Source organism: Periplaneta americana, chromosome 17, assembly GCF_040183065.1.
Source record: "Periplaneta americana isolate PAMFEO1 chromosome 17, P.americana_PAMFEO1_priV1, whole genome shotgun sequence".
NCBI classification, from domain to species: domain Eukaryota; kingdom Metazoa; phylum Arthropoda; class Insecta; order Blattodea; family Blattidae; genus Periplaneta; species Periplaneta americana.
This window is the reverse complement of record NC_091133.1, coordinates 35,281,298-35,304,218: the sequence shown is the minus strand read 5'-3', so window position 1 is coordinate 35,304,218 and position 22,921 is coordinate 35,281,298. Positions and strand designations below refer to the sequence as shown.

The following is a 22,921-nucleotide window of genomic DNA, read 5'->3' as shown; positions in this document are numbered from 1 at the left end:
GCTTTGAAAATAATGGTAAGACAGGAAGCACCAAATGAAGATGAGGTAACAATTGAAATGATAAAAGTGGCTGAACCAATGGGAATGTGGTGGCAGTGGTTTAATGAGATTAATTTGGAAAGAAGGAAGAATACTACAAGATTAGCAGAAAGGAATTATTATAGGCACCGTGCAAGCTCCTCTGGTGGCGACTGTTGTTACTAACTGCAGGACAGCAGCGATATAGTTGTGCTTGAAGCGCATGAATATACATAACATCTCAGCTTAAACAATTAGAAATACGAATGATCCTAAAAAGCGGAAAGGTAACGCAAATTGCTGTGCTCTTGGATGCAGTAAAGCTTATAGGAACACACCAACCGGTATTGTTTTTATTCATTCCCAAAACAGAAAACTGAAGCGCAACGGCGCTAATTTTATTGTGGATCCTAGCAGTACGCAGATGAAAGTAAGTAGCTCTACACTGCTTGTAATGATAGTATTATTATATAATAGTGTAAAAAATAGAATGTATATATTATATTATGTTTATAAATAACCATTAAGTTATCAACGACAGGAATTTACAATTTAAGTTTCAATGCTGTATGTGCTATTATATTTAAAAGTAAAAACGTAAGTTAGTAGACAATTGCAGAGTTTTTTACATATATATTATGTATAATATTAGCAACAATAAATAATAATATATTTATTTTTAAATGTATTCATATCGATATTTAATTCTTGATTTCAAGTGCTGATGGTTCAGCTTGGGAACCAACAATCGCAATAAGAACGTGCAGTGTTAATTTTATTGGGAAACGAGATCAGAACACCCCCAAAACCAGCATACCGTTCCCAGTATTTTTCCAAATGATTAAGCTTACAATAAAAAGACTGCCTCATCTGAATTAGCTCTGGAAAGTTACGAAAGAGACACAAAAAGAAGAAGAAAAGATGAAAATTTAAGTATTATGGAAGGTGAATGCTCAACAAGTGTTATTTCGAAAAATGAAGTTAGCCATACAGGCAGAATTAAATGAAACCATTCTTAGTGATTTTGTTTTTTTCTTTCACAATTATTGAATTGTGTGAATTGTCTACTCAAGTGTCTATTCCATTACATGCCGAACTGAAGTCACATAAGAAATGTTATGACGAGAGTTCAGGAACAGATGATATGTTTAATGAAATGCAAGGTTTCCGAGGTTATTCTTCAATAAGAGATGAGACAGAACTACCAGACGTAATGGGAGTGACAGTTGTGATTTTGAATATTGCTGTCAATTGAAACACTATCATACAGTAGGATTATTAAAGAAAATCGTCTATTTCTAATTAAAATGAAAACTGGATTGTCGTATTCTGCTATGAGGGTGATGTTCGAGGTTCATCGTACAACTAATGTATTTTTACCACCACATTAATGTTGTTGACATCCACAATGGTTACCGCAATTTTGGGTTTTGGCCTAGCAGAGAAAGTATTCAGGAAACAGTGCCCACAGTATTGAAAAGAAAGTAGACTACCCAAAGTGCAGAATGACAATTAATTGTACTTAAGTTAAAGTGGAACAACCATCCAACATGGATCAAATGGTGGCCTTCAAATCTAAATGCTACTGTGGCAGATCGAGTGACACATTCATAACAACTGATTGCGTATTATTGACTCTATTAGAAGGTGGTGATGAAGTCAGATTTTCCTGGAATAAAAACAAAACCTCTTCGATAAAGGGATCATTGTTGTTATGCCACCGTATCTGCATAATGGCAAATTAACAGATGAAGAAGTCGAAACTACTTACAGCATTGTCAATGTTCGAATTCATGTCAAAAGATGCATTCAGCAAATTAAAATATATAACATTTCACACAAACTATTAATTGAACTGCTTCCTATGTTATTGTTGTTCATTCAACTGTCCGAAGAAAAGTCTGAATCTGACAAGTGATACCAACAAGGCACCACTTATGAGACAACTAGACCAGAATATCATGGGGTAGGGTGACCAGTTCCTTTTCCCCTCCAATGCATACATCGCCGACTAGTTACATATTACACTAGTCAGACTTCAGATGCATGCAAACAATTGTTCTTCCTCTGACACATCGTCAAGTGAGATGTACTGCCTGATAATGGATGTACATATCAGCCAGAACCTCAATCAGAGGTAGTATGTTGTTGATATTGTTCATATGTGTTGTGTTATAGCTAATTTGCAGTCGGCCATTATTCAGGAAGCGTAATTAAGACTACTTTTAGAATTAAAACACATTAAAATTCGTAATTTATAGCGACATTATACACATATAAATTATGACATCAAATATAAGTATATCGCCACCGGGGTGGCTCAGTCGGTTAAGGCGCTTGCCTGCCGGTCTGAAGTTGTGTTCGGGCGCGGGTTCGATTCCCGCTAGGGCTGATTACCTGGTTGGGTTTTTTTCCGAGGTTTTCCCCAACCGTAATGTGAATACAAGGTAATCTATGGCGAATCCTCGGTCTCATCTCGCCAAATATCATCTCGCTATCACCAATTTCATCGACGCTAAATAACCTAATAAATGATACAGTGTCGTTAAATAATCAACTAAAATAAAAAAATATAAGTAGGCTATATCAATATTTTCGTAATATGACTATTCTCCCTCATTCAATGGTCTGAAATCTGATTTTTAAATATCAAACTACACTGATATTACAGGAACTCTGTAGTTACATTTTTACATCTTTCTAGCAGTACTGAACTTTCCACTGAGTCTATTAAATAACTAAATACATAAATAAAGACTGGAGATTGCTGGGTTTGCAGTGAAAGAACACTATGAATGAATGAACTACTACTATTATTACAACAGCTTTTTATCGGCAGAAAGCCGCATGTAATTTCTATATCACATATGACTAGCAAATGACTGCGATCCTGTAGTTAATTAGAAATTGAGACACTGCGTGGCGCCACCAGTACGATTTCCAGACCCATGCATGGTGCCTATACCTATTTACAAAAAAAAAAAAAAAAAGATTGTAGAAATTATAGGGGCATGTCTTTACTGTCTCAGTGTCTTAAAATATGTGAAAGAATAATTTATTTAAAGTTGAAAATATAAATTGAAAATAAATTCCAGGAAAAACGACATGATTTTAGACCAGAGAGATTAACAATAGACCTCATATTCACTGTTAGACAATTGATAGAGAAGAACTGGAAATACAATAAAGTTACTTTCATTGCATTTATAGACATAAGTAAAGCTTTTGACTCAGTTGGCAGGAATAAAATATGGAAAGCTTTAGAGAAACTCAAGATTAATAGAAATATGATTGCAAGCATTAAAAATATATATTCACATTGTATAAATTGTGTAAGAGTAAAAAATAAAAATTAAAGGTTGCTTGAAACAACAAAAGGAGTTAGACAAGGAAATGTATTCTCTCCATTTTTCTTTAATGTTGCATTAGATGAAATTCTCAAAATTATGAAAAATAAAGACACCGTAGAAAATCTGAAAATTTAGACATTTGCGGATGATATATTAATCACCCCTAAGGTAATAATGAAGTATCGTCCAAATGGGAAACGATCACTTGGTCGACCTATGAAAAGATGGCAAGAAAATCGCTTTTTCAGGCCGTAACAGTTCTTTTGGGACTAGTACTTGACAGGATGATGATGATGATGATGATGATGATAATTATTATCATCATCATCATCATCCAAACATGGATTAAGCCAAGTAGACTTGTTCCATTCTCGTGAAGAATTGAGCTGTTCAACCCAACATTTTCTAGGTCTACCAATAGCCCTTCTTCCTCTTGGCATGTAAGTTAAGAATTTTTATGAAATACGGGAGTATCGACATGTTCCAGCCAATTGGTTCTATATTGAGCTATTTTGTGCTGTAAGTTTAATATTTTCAGTTCCTGTCTAATGTCTTCGTTTCTCTTTTTGCTCTTTTTATTATTATTATTATTATTATTATTATTATTATTATTATTATTATTATTATTATTATACACTTTAACATCTGTGGTCATATCACGTGTTAGGATCTGTGGGTATACCAGTAGGCTGTGTTACTATTGTCGAGTTCCTGTTTTTGTTATGTATTGTACATGGTTTGTGTTCATGTAACTGATTTCAAATTTTGATTAATGTTTACGATATTGGCGACTGAGGTGATGATGAATCATGGTATGTAAATTTCCTATCCTGACTTTGCCATGAAAAAACCGTGAAATGTAATCTGGATTTTTATTGAAATTGCTCTGTAACAGAGATTTATATTGGCGTTTATAAAAATTGCACATTTAAATTACTATGGCACTTTTATCTTTTTAGGTTTTTTTGCGTTTATTGGCAATTAATGCTGAAAATGTTGTATAGTAATGAGAACACAGTGATCTGTAGACAAAAAATGTATAATAGGGAAATGATAACTTACATTTTGGCAGAGAAATATAGAAGTGTCTATCCTGACATTGCCATGAAAAAACCTTGAAATGTAATCTGGATTTTTATTGAAATTGCTCTGTAACAGAGATTTATATTGGAGTTTATAAAAATTGTACATTTAAATTACTATGGCACTTTTATTTTTTTAGGTTTTTTTGCGTTTATTGGAAATTAATGCTGAAAATGTTGTATAGTAATGAGAACACAGTGATCTGTAGACAAAAAATGTATCATAGGGAAATGATAACTTACTTTTTGGTAGAGAAATATAGAAGTGTAAGGCACATTTCTCAAAATGTGAACAAATGTAACTTTTTACAACTGAGACTGTTTGGCTTCAATTCTTTTGTAAGAATCTTGGTTTAAAGTATAGGTCCTTCCTGTGTCTGTGCTGACATCGATTTGGCACAAAATGTTTGAAAATAGAACTTCACAACTGTCATTGTTAGACCAATAAAATGATGGAGAAGGCCCAAGTGGATGCATGAATTTTATTGTGGCATCATCTTCATAATTATCTTTTTCAATAAAACCCACATTCCACAAAGATTCATACACACAAGCAACATAAGAATTTGCCTTGAAATTTGGATTCATAACAGGTTTAAATATGTCAAATATCACACTGTAGTCCATATCAGAACTTAATCACTTTGCTCCAATTTCATATGTAGACAAAGGCACAAATTGATGCATGCAGCGTGTCCCAGGAATGGTTTTTGTATTTTCAAACCATTCAGTGAGGTCATTTCGGACTTGAACCATTTCCTCTTTTGTTACAAAAACACAGTAATCTCCTTGAGATTCTCCTTACAAAAGTTGATTAGGACTTGTGATGCAGTGGTTATTTGTTCATTAAATGGCCTTTGTAAACTGACTTTGGTAACTATCCTTTTCAAAGTATCAATTCCATCACAAGGAGATTTTCCATGGATAGTAGCAAAAAATGTCCATTTACATTTCATGATTTCATAATGAAATTCTTGCTGTTCTTGTTCTGAGCAGCACAACCATCTGGGAAGTGTTCTACAGTTTTAACATGTGAAAGAGAGAGTTCTGTTTGAAGTAATTGATTATGATCTTTTGAGTTTGGTAAACGAAAGATACATCATGATCCATGTCATCAGAAATTAGGCACAGACACTTTGAAGAAAGTCTTTCATCTTTCTTGTACTATACCACTGCAGCATGAAGTGTACAGCTACTTGTGTTCCAGTGAAACCTTGGGTGGCCCGATCTTGAATTACAGAGCTGTAGTTTTCACTAAAATCTAATGAAAAGATAACTGATTCATTATCCAGGTTCTCTTTTATCATTTTTAAGTAAGAAGACTGTGCTTTTGCTATAAATGAATGTGGATTGAGTTTCTCAATTTTCTTTAATAGTAAATCACAAAATTCAGAGAAAGTACTTACTTCAAGAACCATATTTACTTTGTCTGTTGCTACTTATTGTTTACTAGATTGGTTCATCAGGATCAGAGTTATCTGGGAATTGTTGTTGGATATGTTTTATTAGGACAAGATTGCTACGGAACTTTTCACGAAGACATAGCATGTAAATTCTGTTATGCAATATGTCACAAGTTATTAGTTTAATCAGATCATGGTAAGATCCTTTCATATGAATTAATCAGATCATGTTAAGTTCCTTTCATATGAATACTTTCTGGAAGCAACTGAACATTCTGGTGGATTGTATATACATACACACGCACATGCACACACAGTATGTGTACCTGAGGATCCTGCAAGCATACACTATTTAGGTCTGAGGATTGCAAATTTAAATAAATCTATCTTGTTGTGAGGGAATGTTGGCTTGAACAAAGAATGCAGCTCTGACGATTAGCTACTTAAAAACAAGCCTTTTTGTTTACAAGCATTTTTACTTATGCTTACTTTGTCTTTTGTTCCAGGCATTATTCTTGAATTGTCATCATCCAAGTAAAAATCAGTCACTTTCTTGGTTGTCTCTTCTAATAACTTCTTCCCTTTCCTTGGTTCGGGCAATGCTAGAATACCTTTCTCAGTTATGAGTGCATATGCCTGGCGTATCATATACTCAAAAACTTCAAACATTTCACTAACTTTATTTCTAGGCCACAACAGTGGTACCAGTGTAAGTATGTAGTTGGAGTCCTTCACGGATGTTGACATATTTAATTTTATCTTTTTAACTCGTCAAAATGTTGTGCTTTCTCTTGCACATTCTTTTCTGTTATCTCAAGTTCTAGTTCGTAATTCAGTATCATAAATTTTACTGATTTTAGTTTGAAGAACTTGTGCTGCTGATTGAAACTTTCGCTTAGATGCAACTGATCAGCTGTGCTTAGGAACTGAGTTCAATTGTATAGGGGATATGTCTAACTGAAGTAAACTAGTGTTCAGTCTACTTGGTGATTCTTGAATCAAATCTGTAGGCTCAGTAACTTCTTCACCAGAAGATGATGTTGTGTTTTGAGTTGTGAGTATGCTACGAACTTCACACAAGTGTTTCCTACATGTTGGACAGACTGATTTAATTGGACGCTTGTGAATGTTGAAAATGTCACAGCATAACCTTTCATGGAGTGCAAATTGACGTAGATATTTGTCTATGTGTTTTGAACAAACAGCACTAGAGGTTTGGACTGGATATGACTATGCCAGAGTATAAGTTCCTGTTCTTTGTGTGTCAATGTATTCAATACCTTCAAACCACCACTGCATTCTTCCCCAAGGAAGCTTCCCAGAATGCAATGGCAACTGTTACCTTCCATCTTATTTACCTAGAAGTGAAAAACAAACAGATATTGTAATCTGTTCCATTGAGTTGTGATTCTATATTTACTGACAGAATAACCATGTATTGTTATATGTTGTAAAATATAGGTTTTTAGGGTTTAATAATAATCGGTCTCCTAATCAATTCTAAATGAATAATTATATTTAATTCAATTTTTCTTAATAGAAACCCTAGTTAGGTGGGCTCCTAATCAATTCTAAATGAATATATTTAATTCAATTTTTCTTAATAGAAACCCTAATTAGGTGGGCTATCATTGAAAAATTTATTGGAAACAGACAATTTAGGCTACTACACAAATTACATTTTATAAAGAAATAAATGATGATTAATTATGCAAATTGATGACTTCAGTGCAGTGGAAGATACCATCTCCAGGGTGCTGTCAGGAACTTTTAATTTCCTGAAGACTTATAATGACTTGTAGGATTGTGTCTCTTGCTCCAGTCTTAATTTCTATAACATCCCATGTCTTAATGTAATATTTGTTCCCCAAATTACTGCAGCATGGCAGATAAATTGCCCGTTTTGCTTTGCAGACTTCTCTAGGTTGTTCCTCACTGTTCTCAAAACGGACTGTGGGATCTAGAATGAGTCCACACTTTTTTTCGATCTATAATAATGATATCTGCTCTTCGAGTTGATCTGTCAGTGGAAAGGCACCCAATTTCTTCGTACACCTCATGCTTATTAGCCCGGCGAAGTTCATTGGCAATCATTGAGCGAATTTTATTATGACGGTCAATTCTCAGTAATTCTCTCTTCTGGCAGAAACCTAGTGCATGGGCTCATCACATCTTCTGCAGTGGGTAGTACCAAGGCCTGGGAGGGTTCTCACTGAAATAATGTTGCAGCTCATTTTGACCGCTTCAGTCCATTGGCTGCAGGAGAGACCCTTCTTGTTGGAAATCCATGCATTCCCTTTCTTCCAGTGGGAATAAAATGTGACACCTTTCCCTTTTCCAGGCAGTTCACTCCATTTTTTAAGGAGTCCTCACGAAGTGCTCTTCTTATACATTTTGGATGGAAATCATTAACTTGGTCAGCTGAAGGGGCAAGCGACTAATACTCAGATCAATTTCATCTTGAAGGTTCTTCCAGACTGGCCGCGGAAGAAAGCTGTAGCCATGTTCCGACTCTGCACAGAACACGATTGCCTAGCTAGGCACCTCCATTGTATTGGCATTAAGAATAGCACCAATTGCACACTCTGCACTCTATCATCTCCTATGGATCTACACCACCTTCAGATATGCCTAGTCTTGACTAAGAACATATGGGAAAAGTACTGGGAAGCAAGGAACCTGCTCCAAGACTCTTAATCTCCTTTTGTTATCTTTTATTAACTATGTTCTAACCTGCTCCAAGACTCTTAATCTCCTTTTGTTATCTTTTATTAACTATGTTCTGTTTGGTATTTTCTTCTTCATTTGTAAGCGAATGACTGTGTATCAAGTGCTTGTGCATTAAATAAATAAATACTGGTAAATAAATTTCATTTTGTAGGTTTTGGGTAGCAGCAGTATAAGGGTTGGTTTCATCCATAACTACCAACATAGATTTATGTGCTGAAGAAATGCTTCCCACTGATCTCTGAAAACTCCTAGACCTCTTAACTTCCACAGTGCATATATCATGGTGTCAGGGATGTCCGTTGGTAATCCTATGATTTCTTTAACAGAGCTACGGATAATTTTATCGACGTCAGCTAGAAACTTTGCAGTTAGATCTTTCAGTGTTGCATATTGCAGTGGATATTTGAGCTGCGGCCAGATATACTGATTAATGATGTTTAACTTTTGGTCAAAAATCAGCAAGGCAGATGACATAAGTTAGTTCAGGTTTGTAGTGAGTTAAGCAATAACTTCAGAAGCGTTGAATTTCATTTTATCATTAAAGTTAGTCCCTAGATATTTAATCGTTTCATGAGGGGCAATGCAATGGAATTCATTGCCATCACCTGTAGTAAGAGAATAGGCTCTAAGCTGACTCCTGTGAAGCGAAATTATATTACTTTTACTAGTATTTATCTCAAAACCTATTTTTGCTAGAGAGCTCATGATTATCATTATGAGGTGTTTAGCTGCATCTTCATATTTACATACAAGGGCCAAATTGTCCGCAAAAGCGAGGATCAGTAAGTTTTCCATTTGAAGAATTACATTATAACCATATTCTTCTGCGATCTGACTCTCACTTAATTCGTTTAATAGGAAATCTAAGGCCAGATTAAAAAGTATAGGGGAGAGGGGAGCTGCTTGGGCCACTCCTTTTTTCATTGGAATTTGTTGACTTATTGTGGTTCTATTTATATACATGTTGGTTGAATTTTCCTGAAGAAGGACAGTGACAAGAGCCTTGAGTTTGAGAGGAATGTGAAACTTTTTAAGGTTTTTTTAAATATGAGCATCAGAGACGTCGAATGCTTTAGAAATATCAAGCATAACAATACAGCAGTCTTTCTTGTTCAATTTAGAGTTCTTCAGACAGTCATTCAAAATTGATGAATTGATAAATGCTCCAGAGCTGGACATGAATCTGCGCTGATTGGTGTTGAGTTCAAGGTATGGTCGGAGTTTTTTTATCAGTTACTGTTTTGATTATTCTGCGAAGTAACGAAAAGATCAGTTATTGATATTATCAGGATTACCATTCTTGTAAATGAGAATGGTTTTATCACATCTTAAATAGGTTGGTTTTATCACACCTTAAATAGGGTGGAACATGGGCCCCGTCGAAGCATATAGATAGCAATGTATGAGCTGGATTTGTAAATTCTAAGATCTTTTATAACTTTCATCTATATACCGTAGTCAGGAGCAGTGTCAATTTTGATACCCTTGCAAGCATTAGCTACTTCAATATCTTTCACTGTTATATTCTCTGGTTCAAAATTTTCATCTTTAGTAGCATATTCATAGTCTTTGAGCAAGCAGTTTTTACTGGCGCCAGACAGATTGTTAAAATGGTCAGAGACAATTATTGGTTCAGCTGTCTTGCATTCAACCGAAGTAGAAGAAGACATGTGCCGAACAACTTTCCTACGCTGAAAATGATAATAAAACTGAGCTAATTCAAAGTTAAATTTATTTTTCCTCTGCTTGACATTTTTACGACTAGTTTTCTTGGAATTATTATATATTTTGTAAGTCATTCCATCAGGATTATTTTTACATTTTTGTCGATGTTTGTAATATTTATCAGATGAATGTTCAGGCCCTTTACATCTACTAATAGCATCCTTTAAAAAGTTGCAATAACTATGTACAGTATTATCAAATTATTATTAGGGAGGTGTCCAAAAGTATTAGTGATTCAAACTTATGTTCCCATACCTGAAGGCCAGAGTCTTCATATGTGTCTGCTGATGGGCAAGTCTCTTGGACGGCACGAAGGTGTGAGAGAGATTCTTCTTTTTGGTAGGACTGAGTTATTTTATTCCTGTGTTCTTGAGGATGGGAACACGCTAAATGTCAGTTAATACTCTTAAAAAAATGATCATATAATTCACATTTTGTTAACAACTTAGGTGAATCGTCGTCATGGTGCAATGTCGTCTCCGACATTAGATGTACTGAATGTAAGTTTGGAGTAGAGTCACTTATTTTGCCTGTGTTAGATGTGTACTGAGGTAATACATCAGCATCATCATTATTATGACTATGAGCTATATGAAGGTGCAGACTTCGTGTAGTAAATTGCTTATGACATAATTTGCATTTAACAGAAAATGATTTCTTTATAACAGTGTCATGTGATGTCGATTGGTTTGTTTCCATTGACTGAAATTTCAGATTATCTTGTCAAACTATGTAGTTTCTAATAACAACTCCAACAATAAAACAAATTAAATTTAACTAAAAGGTTCGTAAATCTTGGATGAAAATTATATCACTAAAGAGAAATCAATATAACAGTCCAATTACAATAAGCCACATTTAACTAATATTTGTAACATGTCGTCAGTCATTAAACTTCACTTTAGCACAACACATATAATGATATTCATTATTATACCTAGAAAACATCCATAAATATGTCACATAAACTATCAAGGCAAGGCCTCCTTGAATGCAAACAAGACGACAATGTGTTATATTAAATTTTCACTTCATATATTTACATCCATCATCTGACATTTTGGCTTCTAAACAATATAAGAGATAAATTGGCAATCCTGCCCCTGTCAACTTCTTGGCTTGTACAAAGGTGTAAGAACATTAGAAAGACCCCGGACTAGATGGTCAGATCAAATTCGCATTGATTTAAAAAAGAGAGGCTATGATTGGGAAAGAATTCAAGAGGAGAAATTGTGGCAAGATAGGACTTTATGGAGGAGGCTATGTTCTGAGACGACCCACAGCTGAGTGGTAACATCTACTGATGATGATGATGATGAGTATTCAGTCAATGATTTATTTGGTCTGAATTCTTAATAACAAAATTTAAAATATAGTAAATTTGCAAAACTGATTTTGAATTAATGTAAATGCAGGTGTTGATTTCCTTTAGAATTGTAATTTATGTGATGATATTATATTTTTATTATAATGACCTTGAGTACCTAGTTAACAGTTAAAAAATATCGTTTGTCAGTGTATTGCCCATGACAAAGGTAGTGTATGCCTTCGAAAGTTTAGTGACTTATCTTGATGTTGAACTCGTTGGAACATAGTATTTCTTTTTGAGTTATAGAATATGCCTCATTTTTATTTTTCTGAATTTGGGAGTTTATGTGTATATGTAATAGCAATGGATTAAATACTGTATGCAAAGTACAGCTAGTAACTTAGAATTTCATTTTTGTACATGTGTTTCTTCTGAAAGTAGATAAAGTTGTGTTAATGTGTAATTGTTTTTGTTTAAATTGTAGGCTGTTTTACAAGATGTCATACAGTTCCGTCAGCAGAAAGCTGAGGTTTTTTGTCCAAGTTCACCTTGTAGTGCAGGTATCAGTGAATATCTGCCATGGACGGCTGCTGCAGGGAAAGGAGGTTTGAGAGATGCTTTATCCTTACAGGTATATGATTGTTATAGTGCAGTAAAGTCCAGGGAAATGGGGTTTGTTTTTTGATAGGTGTGTGAAATCTGTGATAAAGCAGCTATAAGATAGTTTTCTTAGAGTATTTCGAAGAATGCTGTATTCACATTTTAGTACTGTAATACTGTTTCATAACTCAGTGCTTGAGTTACTTTCCGAGGAACCACATTAAAGAGGGTAAAGTAATGCAGTAATATAAAAGTGGGAACAGAAAACATATTATTCAAACCAGAGCATCTGTGTCTTATAACTTGTTAGGTTCCTTAGAAAGTTGTTCAGAATTGGATGTAGAAGGGAAAGACAGTAGTCTGGAAAAATATTCGAGACAAATTTTTTTTCTACTGAAGTATTAGTCATCTTTGACTTTTGAGGAAAACAGGCAGTGAGCTTTGTATTCAATAGGCCCTAAGAGGACAATGTAAAATCAGAAATCATCTATACATTTGGGATTGATAATGAACTTGTGTAGGTAATGTGACTTAGTGACAAAAAAACAACAGTTGCCTGCATTATATTTCACATAGGAATGCAAATTTTAGAACTTCAGGAAAGAAGTAGTAAATAGATCAAATTCCTGGAGTTGGAGCCCTTACGAGAATTTTATTTATTGTATGTTCTCAAATGATCATCAGGAAGAGATGCACATTGATTTCTTTTTTTTTAAGGCATTAATAGTGAAAGTAATCTAACATGACTCAATGAAATATTACCAGTACTGTACTGAAAACATATTGACTAAGCTATGTATATCTCACAGATAGAGCTTTGCATAATACAGAGAGAGTCCTAATTTCCCGTACAGAGAATTAAATTTATCCCAGATCATTGTGAGCACTCCCATACAGGTAATCATAGCAACTAATTCTATGAAAATGAAAGAATTTGTTTTCATAAATCCAGTAGCAATTATAGTATAATTTTGAATTACAGTGGAACCCCATTTTTATATTCCTGCAATTTACATTTTCCTGTGATATGCGTCATTTTCCGCTGGTCCCGTCTATTCTCTTATACCTACAATATACTGTTTTCCCCTACATTAACAACTTGTAAGAAGATGTATTTCCCGTTATTTGCGTTTTTTTTTTCTTGGTCCACACTGAATTTCAACAGTAGTCAATGACCGATCTTGCTGGCTCAGCATCGATTGTCTGATTCGCTCAATTCTCGAATCATGGTGTTGGCGTCCTTGTAACTACTGTTGTGTTGTATCTTAATGTTGCTCAGCGAAGCGACTACAACCAACGGAGGAATTGGAAGTTACGAGTAAAATTCTCCTCTGGTAATCTTTGGTACTACCATAAGTGGTAGAGGGGGTATATGAAAGGATGTGGAGATTCGGAGGGAAGTGATAATCAGAGAACAGAGATGACTGACTGACAGAACTGGTGGTAGTTGTTAGTGGGATAAAATGACACTGAAGCGGGTATCTGGCACATGGAAATTCTTTCTTTTAGTTTAAAGTAATTAATAAAGTCACATGCTTGAAACTTTGACGGTAAGGTTTAATGTGTGCAACACATCTTAGATGGCGAAAGTTTAATTTTTTGTTGGGACATTGTTTATGACAATGGCAGAAACTTTGTTGTTTAGTCCCCATGAATATTAATGACATCGGATAATTTTACGATGTCATTAATATTCATGGGGACTAAACAACAAAGTTTCTGCTGTTGTCATAAGCAATGTCCCAACAAAAAATTAAACTTTCGCCATCTAAGATGTGTTGCACTACATACAAAATGTTTATACAGCCAGTGCTGACATACTGCGGAGAAATTTTAATTACTTCACCTTCCATAAACGACATAGAATATATTCAAAACCAAGCTCTCAGACTCATTACTGGTGGAATCAAAACAACTCCAATAGATTCTGTGAGATTCCTCACTAATATTAACAGCATCAAAATGACAATAGAAGAAAAAGCACTGATTCAATATGAAAAACTTATCAGATTACCAGGAATCAATTGGCATTCATACAGTCCTCTCTGTAGATTGAAAACTCAAAAAAGTTTCATATCCATTGTTCAAGAATTAAAACAGAAAATCAATATCCCGAATTTAAAAGAAAACTTACAAATTAAACCAAACCCTTTAACTCTATTAAATATAGAATATAATCTAAATTTAACAGAAGAAATACTGAAACCAGAAGTAAACACTGAAATACTGAAACAATTGTCTTTAGAGACAATTAATATTAGGTACCCTCCACAAAACTGGCTTCATTTATACACCGACGGATCCTTGATCTCCAGAGAACAAGGTGCCGGTGCAGGTGTAACGTGCTGTCTCTTCTCACTTTATAGATCTCTTGGATATGGAACAACAAGTTTTGATGGTGAAATCATTGCAATAAGTGAATGTCTCAGCAATCTTCTATGCCACATCCATAAATTTAAGAATGCAGTTATATTGTCAGACTCCAAAGCAGCTATTCTATCAATCGTCTCTAAACACACACCTTCATCTCAAACAGCAGAAATAACTAAAATGCTCTCTCAATTAATATCACTCAATAAAAGAATTGTATTCCAATGGATACCATCCCATTGTGGAATCCTGGGAAACGAGAATGCGGATGCTTTAGCAAAAAAGGGCAGCACTGCTACTTACAGACCTGTTACTAAATCTACGTATTACTCTGTGAAGAGATTTATTAAATCTACATACTTAGACTTCAACAAACAAAATTTGATAACTCAATCCCAAGGGAAAAAATGGAACTCTCTGCATCAAAATCCACAGTTAATTCCCGATTTACCACGAAAATTGTCTGTAGCTGCATTTAGATTGGTAACAGGCCATGATTGTTTGGCCAAACACCTGCATAGAATTGGAATATATCAGTCCCCTAACTGCCCATTGTGCAACTCAAACCAAGAAATGGATTCGGAACACCTCAAAATTTGTGCTTCAGTGGCTGGTCATGAAAATATCTTTGAAAAATATTGGAGTGCAAGAGGTCAAATGACTTTATTGTCAAACGCCTGGCATTAGAAAACAACAACAACATATTAATGACATCTTGAATGCAACCAGCAATGTGACAGATAAGTCAAAACAAGGGAAAATTAATTAGTCATCACTCATGTATTGACTTGTGACATTAACTGTGTATCCACCTTGTCTATTGGAGGGCAAACAGTGTGTTGTGAAGTGAACAGTTTTTACATTCTTTAATTCAATTCGAAATTTATCCTGAACACTGTCGTGTAAGTTGCCTAAAAGAACCTGAAATATTCACTTGAAAATGAAATAAAAGAATTTAAAAAAGCAACCAAGAACCTTGGTTAGTTAAATTATATCGATTAACTGTGTGATAGTAAGTTCTGCACACTATCACAATATTTTTAGCTCACAGAAACAGTGTTACAACATGGTAGCAAATATTTTGGGTTCGAACTCTTGACGAATTATTTAAATCTGGCATTTTCAACCATGCTAAGTGATCGTATGTCTTTTGATATGAGCTTAATTAAAAGTTTATCGAATTTGACCTGTTCAGTGGGCACACTGAATGCTCAGACTGCTGTCCAACATTATTGCCTGCCCTATCTTCAAGCTCGTGAATGTGAGACCACATCAAATAGTCTAACACAGTTGTTCTCAACCTTTCAAAGCCTGGTAAATTCTTTTTCTATAAGATGAGGGCGCAGTCCCAACGAATTTACTCGTAAATACCTTTCCAATTTTTTTTTTAATTCATACATTTAACTAACAGAAATATTAATAATTAAGTATGGCATAATCTTAAGACTTAAAGAAAATGCATTACGAAAATGGTCTGATATGTTGACAAATAATTTAATTCATTATCAGGCAGTACATCTCACTTGTGATATGTGTCAGGAAGAACAATTGTATGCATATGAAGTCTGATTAGTGTAATATGTAGCTAATCGGCGATGTATGCAATGGAGGGGGGAAAAAACTTGCTACACTACTCCATTATCTCCTCATAAGTGGTGCCTTGTTGGTATCACTTGTGAGGTTCAGACCTGTCTTCAGACAGTTGACTAAACAACACAAATCAATCACTGGTTTAATGAAATTTTGTAGCATGTTATAGTGTCTTGAATCCATCATCAATTAATTTATGCTAATTTTCATGGACATATTAATCCCTTTTTGACCACCAAAACTAGACACAACAAAAATTGATAACATTGATCATTATATTATTAATTGATTTTAATTATGTTTGTTTGAAAAAGAAAAGGTAATGGCAAGAATGGTAATGCACTGTAACTCACCACAGAAATGAGCTGAGCAGGGGAAGCAGGAGAAAGCTGTCAATATGTCGGCAAAACACTTACCACACAGACATACAACAATGTTTTATATGGAATATATGTAATTTTATGTTCAGTATATAAATGTATGAATATCTCAATTCTAAACACTAGTCTCAATACTAAGTAATATTATGAATTTAAAAACGCAACACATTTTACCACAGCAATAATTATAATTTATTGAAAAAGTTAACCTTAGTATTCAGTTTATTTTATTTTTTATTGCATCTGAAAATTATTAAGACTTTAGCGAAGCTAGTGAGACTTTTCTTGCTCCCCCCCCCCCCCCCCCCCGTCTGTTAGCTTGTTAATTATGTGGTGAATTTAAGTGATAGCCAAATGGAGACAAAGTTGCAGGTGTTTTCTCGGTTTCGTTTTAAGCATAGCCATGGCAGAAAATGCAGTTTCACGAAGATGTGGTTAAAAAGAAAGATGAAATCGAATTGCTCTGTCATGTAAGTTTGAATAGAGACGTTCTAAAGCTGCACTTTTCGACATAATCATGAAAATTATTCTCCTAAAAATATTTCCGCTATAAAATATTTATTCATGAAAAATGCATGCGTGCGTGCATGTCACGATCTGGCAGTTGAGAAACACTGGTGTCTAACAAATTTGAAGTGATACAACTGTTAGAGTTAACTTGCCCACAATATCAGGGCTTCTGTCTTGAAGTGTCGTTTATTCTTATATTTCTTGAACTGAAATCCTATCAGTTTTATTATTCTTAATGTTTCTTACAAGCTGCAAGTCCATTTTTTTCATACAGGATTGCAGTAATTTATGTGAAGTAGGAATTTCTTTGTGAATGGTGGCATGATAGAGCATTGAAACATCTGCCTAATAGTGCATTTATTCATGTCTTATGAATAAATTTAATTTGTTGCTTTCCTATTTCTTGACTTTCGAACATTCATGTTCGTTCCTTCTGCACATACTTGTCCTTCCATATTCTGTAATTCTGTATACTGTTTTTTTTTTATTTACTTTAAGCATAGTCCCTGCATGGTTTGTACACACTTGCGGCATATCTTGAGCAATAGTGAACACTGATTTTTACACTTCAGCTACAATACATCAGTTCTATGAGAAGTTTCTAGTTCGTTGTATACAAGCACCAATTAATACTTTAGTTCTAACATCCACTGACATCATTCATCTATCAAGATACGCCAGGAGATGTACAGTGAAATCTCAGTATAACGTACATCAGAAAATCAAATCTTTTATACTTTATAATGAAAAGTATTTTATTCTGAAAACCATGCCTTTTGACCTACCTTTACCAGTTGTGATTACAGTTCTTGTGCCACAGAACAAATTCAAATACACAAGTACACTTTAAAGAATTATTAAACTTTACAATAAGGCACTTTTAACATTAACAGTTAAAAAAAAAAAAATAAAAAAAAAAAATAAATAAATAATAATAATAATAATAATAATAATAATAATAATAATAATAATAGCAAAATGAAATAACTTCTTAAAGTAAGAACTAGGATGACCTGAATAAATCAGTTAGTTTTGTTTGAATAGTTTTTTTAAGTAGTTCATTTTCTACAAATTGTTCCGCTTCTGTCAAACACACAATTGTTTCTGGAACGTTTTCAGTCTTCATTGCAGACTTCATTGCATCCATAGAAGAATGGTTTCTACTGTAGCCTCTTCTTTCTCCTGCTGTACATCTTTATTATTTTCTTCTTCTTCTTCTTCTGTGTTGTTTCTACTCTGGCATCAACTGAAACATAATCCTCAAAAGAGAGGGATGGAGAAATTTCCAATTTCTGTACTGCTTCTTCCCATACTTCACAGGCCAGATCCTGCTCCTCTTGAGTTTCCAAGTTGCTTGGAGAGTCCAGCATGCCAGATTTTCTCCAACAGTTTGATATGGTAGTTTCTTTCACATTCCACAAAGCCCCAGCTGTCATCTGTCAATTTCAAATTTATTAAAATCTGCTGCATCAGACATTTCTAGAAATGTATTTTGGCATTCTGAATTATGGCTTGGTCCAATGGCTGCAAAACAGATGTGCAATTAGCAGATAGGTACTCTAGTCTAATGTTGTCTAGTCGAATGTCTACTTTGTGTGTAGAACATTTGTCCGCTAGCAGAAAGCAGAAGAAATTTTTTTGTCTCCTGATTTCCTTGTCAGTTTGTTTCCAAAAAAATATTTTGTCACCCATGCCTTAGCATGGCAACATATTTTACTGGCAGGAATGAAAACCTCTGAAGCACCTTGGTTTTGCATAGTGCCCTATAATCATGGGTTTCAGTTTTACTGACCCAGTTGCATTACAACAAAATAATGTCATCAGTTTTTCTTTTACTCTTTTACCACCAGTACACTTCTTTCCCTTGTAGGCCATGGTCATATTAGGCAGCATCTGGTAGAAGAATGCCGTTTCATCCACTTTGAAAACATCCTCTGGATCATAATTCTAAGGAATGCCCTTCAAATGATCCATCTTTCACTGTTGTGCAGCACCCACATTGACATCTCTTTCTTCTCCACTAACTGTCTCCCATGAAATTCCATAACTTTGATGAAAACGAAACAATGAACCATCTCTCACTTGAAAATCTTTAACATTCAATAATGTTGCAAATTCTTTTGCCTTTGCCCAAATAACAGACTCAGAAATCGTTACACCATTGGCTGACTTCTTGGAACCAAGTGTCTACTGCCTCTTCCACTTTGTGAAAATCTCCCAGTCTAATCTTTTTCCTGTTTGAACAAATCATAGAACGTTCACACATATGCAGAATTTTTTCCTTGTCCTTTTGTTGAAACTGTTGTTGGCTTCATGCTGTACATACGGGCAACATCTGCTTGCCTCATCCCACTGTCAAGTTCCTTAATTATTTCCACTTTTTCTTCAATAGAAAATTGCTTCCTCTTTTACACCTCCATTTTACTAGTTTCAATCACAAAACATCAATCCTTTTGTATTTAATATTAATAACTTTAATCTAAAGTGCATAAGATTTGCTGATGATATGGCATTGTTAGCAGAAGAGGAGATAATACTAATCACAGAGCCCTCGAGTAAGATACGATCTGTCGTAACACACTCGTAAGAAACATGAAGCATAGTACAAGGTCATCTCACTGACATGTCTTATCTTGTATGGAAGGCAACAAATAAGATACACAGATATCTTGCTTACACCGTAAAAAATTAGGATTTATTTTCTGTGTTTATGACAAACATCTAATGGAATGGTGCTGCAGCGGAAAATGAAATAATTTTAGAAAAAAGTTTTCTAATACTTTTTTGTTAGCGATGTAGTGATAACGTAGAATCTCAAAGGAAATTTTAATCTGTCAGTTATTGTGCTGTGTGGAAGAGTTTTTGTATGTTTATTGTGACTGACTGACTGACTGACTGACTGACTGACTGACTGACTGACTGACTGACTGACTGACTGACTCTGACTCTGACTCTGACTCTGACTCTGACTGACTGTACAAATAATTATAAAATGTTTTTAAGTTGCTTAGAACCTTAGGATACCCCAACTATTTCATATTTAGTTCAAGGAATGACCAAAATAATGGTATACAAAAAAGAGGGATTGAAATAAAACAAATTCACGTGTCCAAATTGTGATATTAAATATTTATTTATTTATTCATTTATTTATTCATTCGTTCATTTGTTCGTTCGTTCCTTTGTTCGTTTGTTCGTTCATTTATTTATTTATTTATTTATTAGATGTGTTCCAGTTCTTAATCCGCCATCACTCTCTATACAAACATTACAAGAACTACTACATATTGAACTTATTAGTATCCTCTGTACACCCTAATAATAATAATAATTATAATAATAAACAACTAATAATAAGTATAGTTTTTGTATTTGGAACTCTTACTTTAGCTTTTTCACTTCTATACTCAATCTCTTAAAAATTATTCTGTTAACTTCATTGACTACTTTTCGTAGTTTCCTATCGTGTCCAACTACTCAACATTTATAATTCCATATCCGTTAGAGCTTTGACTTCCTCTTCTCATCTAATTTTAACTCTAAAAAGAAGTTTTCCTAATTTATTCAGACTGCTGGCGTTAAGGAGCCATTCATTTTTGTATAAGCTACTATAGGGTTTATTTGTAGAAATTTTTTATCCACCCAACTTTTTCTCAAATCATTCATTGCCTAACACTTTAACGCAATATGCATTGCGTCTTCCGCTAGTCCACACAAAGGACATTTATCCTTCTCTGTATTCCCTCTCTTATTCTTGAGCCTCCAGATACCTAATCTCCACCATGCCATTCTTGTTCTCTCTTCCCTTGAATTTAGTCTAATATATTCTTCCTATTCCTAAAACTGTTTAACCTCCCTATAGTATTTTAGTGATCCTAGGTATTTAATATTACTAAAAATATCTTGTCTTGAAATTTCGTTTGCCCTCTCTTTTACTATTCTTCCAATAGTTTTCGTGTTTATAGACCCTAGTTTTCTCCGTAGCCAATTTAGACCTAATCTGTTTATTTCTTGTACCAGCTCTTTCAGCCAATTTGATTTCCATTTAGCGGCTTCCATACAAAAGATACATGTTTTCATAATTGCTGAATCATTCCTAAATAGAATATTACCTAAATATTTGATTTTTCTTTCTAGAATAATTCCCAGACTCGAATCGGTTCCCATCTCTAGTAACGCTGCCAGGTTAGAAGCATTCTCCGGTATTCCTAGAAATTTTTTACACATTTTGGCTCTTACTTTATCGATGTTTCTGCTGGATAACCTACTACCCCAGATCTCAATATTATATAATATTTTTTATTTAACTAGTGCATTATAGATGTTGAGAAAATTCTTCACCCCAATATTCAGCCATTTATTTAAGCATCTGTCTACTGCTTGGAGTGCATTTTTTCCTTTATTCATTGCCAGTTCATTTTGCAACTTCCAATTTCCCCTACTGTCTATTATCACTCCTAGATACTTGAATCTGGAAACACAATCAATTGGAATTTTATTCACGTACCATTTCTCTTTCTTACTATGCACGTTACCCTTTTTGCAGATTAGGACTTTTGATTTCTTTTCATTTATTTTCAGATCCCAAGTTTTACAGATTAATTCCATTAGTCGCCTTTTGAAGCCCGTTGACTGAAAATGCTCCAATAGCGCAGTCATCTGCAATAGTAGCCCCGGAAAAGATATGTTATCTAACACTGGACAATGAGAATTCACATTTGCTACATTCTCTAAAATATCATTAATAAATATGTTAAATAAATAAGGGCTCAGGTTACATCCTTGTCTCACTCCTCTCGTTTGCTCGATCAATTTGGACAGATTTCCATTTGTTAGCCTAATCCTAAAACCCACATCTCTATACACTGATTTCATATTTCCTAAAAGTAAGGAACTGATACCAATTTTTTCCATTTTGTATCACAATTTCTCTCTGTTAATTGAATCAAAAGCTTTTTCTAAATCAATAAAGCACCAGTACATACAGCCTCTTTCAGAATTTAGATATTTATCAATTATGGTTTTTAATGATTAAAATGTTAACACTTGTTCTTCTCTTTTCCTGAATCTGCTCTGAAGGTCTGAGATGATATCATACCTCTCCATCCATGATCTTAACCTTCTTGTTAGCATTCCTGTATAAATTATGCCTAAGGACGATAAGAATGATATGCCTGTATAGTTATTCATAACTTTCTCATCCCCTTTCCCTTTGTAAATTGGCACAAGTATTGCTGGAGCCCACGAATCCGGGATCCTGAACCTTTTTCTCATTCTATTAAACATTTTCACTACTATTTTTTACCAACTCTCCTTCCTACTAAATTCTTTCCAGCAGTGAATGGGAATTCCATCTACTCCCGCAGATTTCTTGTTTTTTAATTTAAATATACAGTTCATACAAGCTCTTTCTCGTTGGTAAGCTTTCATTCCTTAATTTTATTTCATAGTATTCTTTTGTCGTACCTTCAAAACTATTAAATTTAGAAATAAAAAAGATAGCTAAATAGTTTCTAACCAAGTCAAATATGTTATTATCGGTGAGTCTAGAAAATGCGTACTTGCCAAAATTGAATTTATTTGTCAGCTCAGTAACTTTACTTTCCCTTAATAATTCCTTCCTTTTATTTTTTAATTTAGCAGTCTTTTCCAGTATTTTATTTTCAGTGTATTTGTTTATTATTAAGCGATGCTGGCTTTCCTCGTATTTCTCCATACAGCAACACTTGCTACTTTCTTCCATGCATAATTTTACATCTATAACACAAGAAAAAAAAATACATTACAATAAAAAAAACTTAAAATAAAATAAAATAAGCTTTAAAAACATATTTGTTTGATAATCATTATTCTT

General features: G+C 34.2%; 1 protein-coding gene across 5 annotated transcripts in view; it reads left to right on the top strand.

Moving 5' to 3' along the window:
* Nup133 (nuclear pore complex protein Nup133) overlaps positions 1 to 22,921 on the top strand; it is a 337,303-nt gene that overhangs the window by 238,332 nt on the left and 76,050 nt on the right. For all 5 annotated transcript variants that reach the window (XM_069816497.1, XM_069816495.1, XM_069816494.1 and 2 more), the window contains one exon: positions 12,102 to 12,248. In XM_069816497.1, coding sequence (XP_069672598.1) covers positions 12,102 to 12,248 — 147 coding nt within the window. The remainder of the gene's footprint in view (positions 1 to 12,101; positions 12,249 to 22,921) is intronic.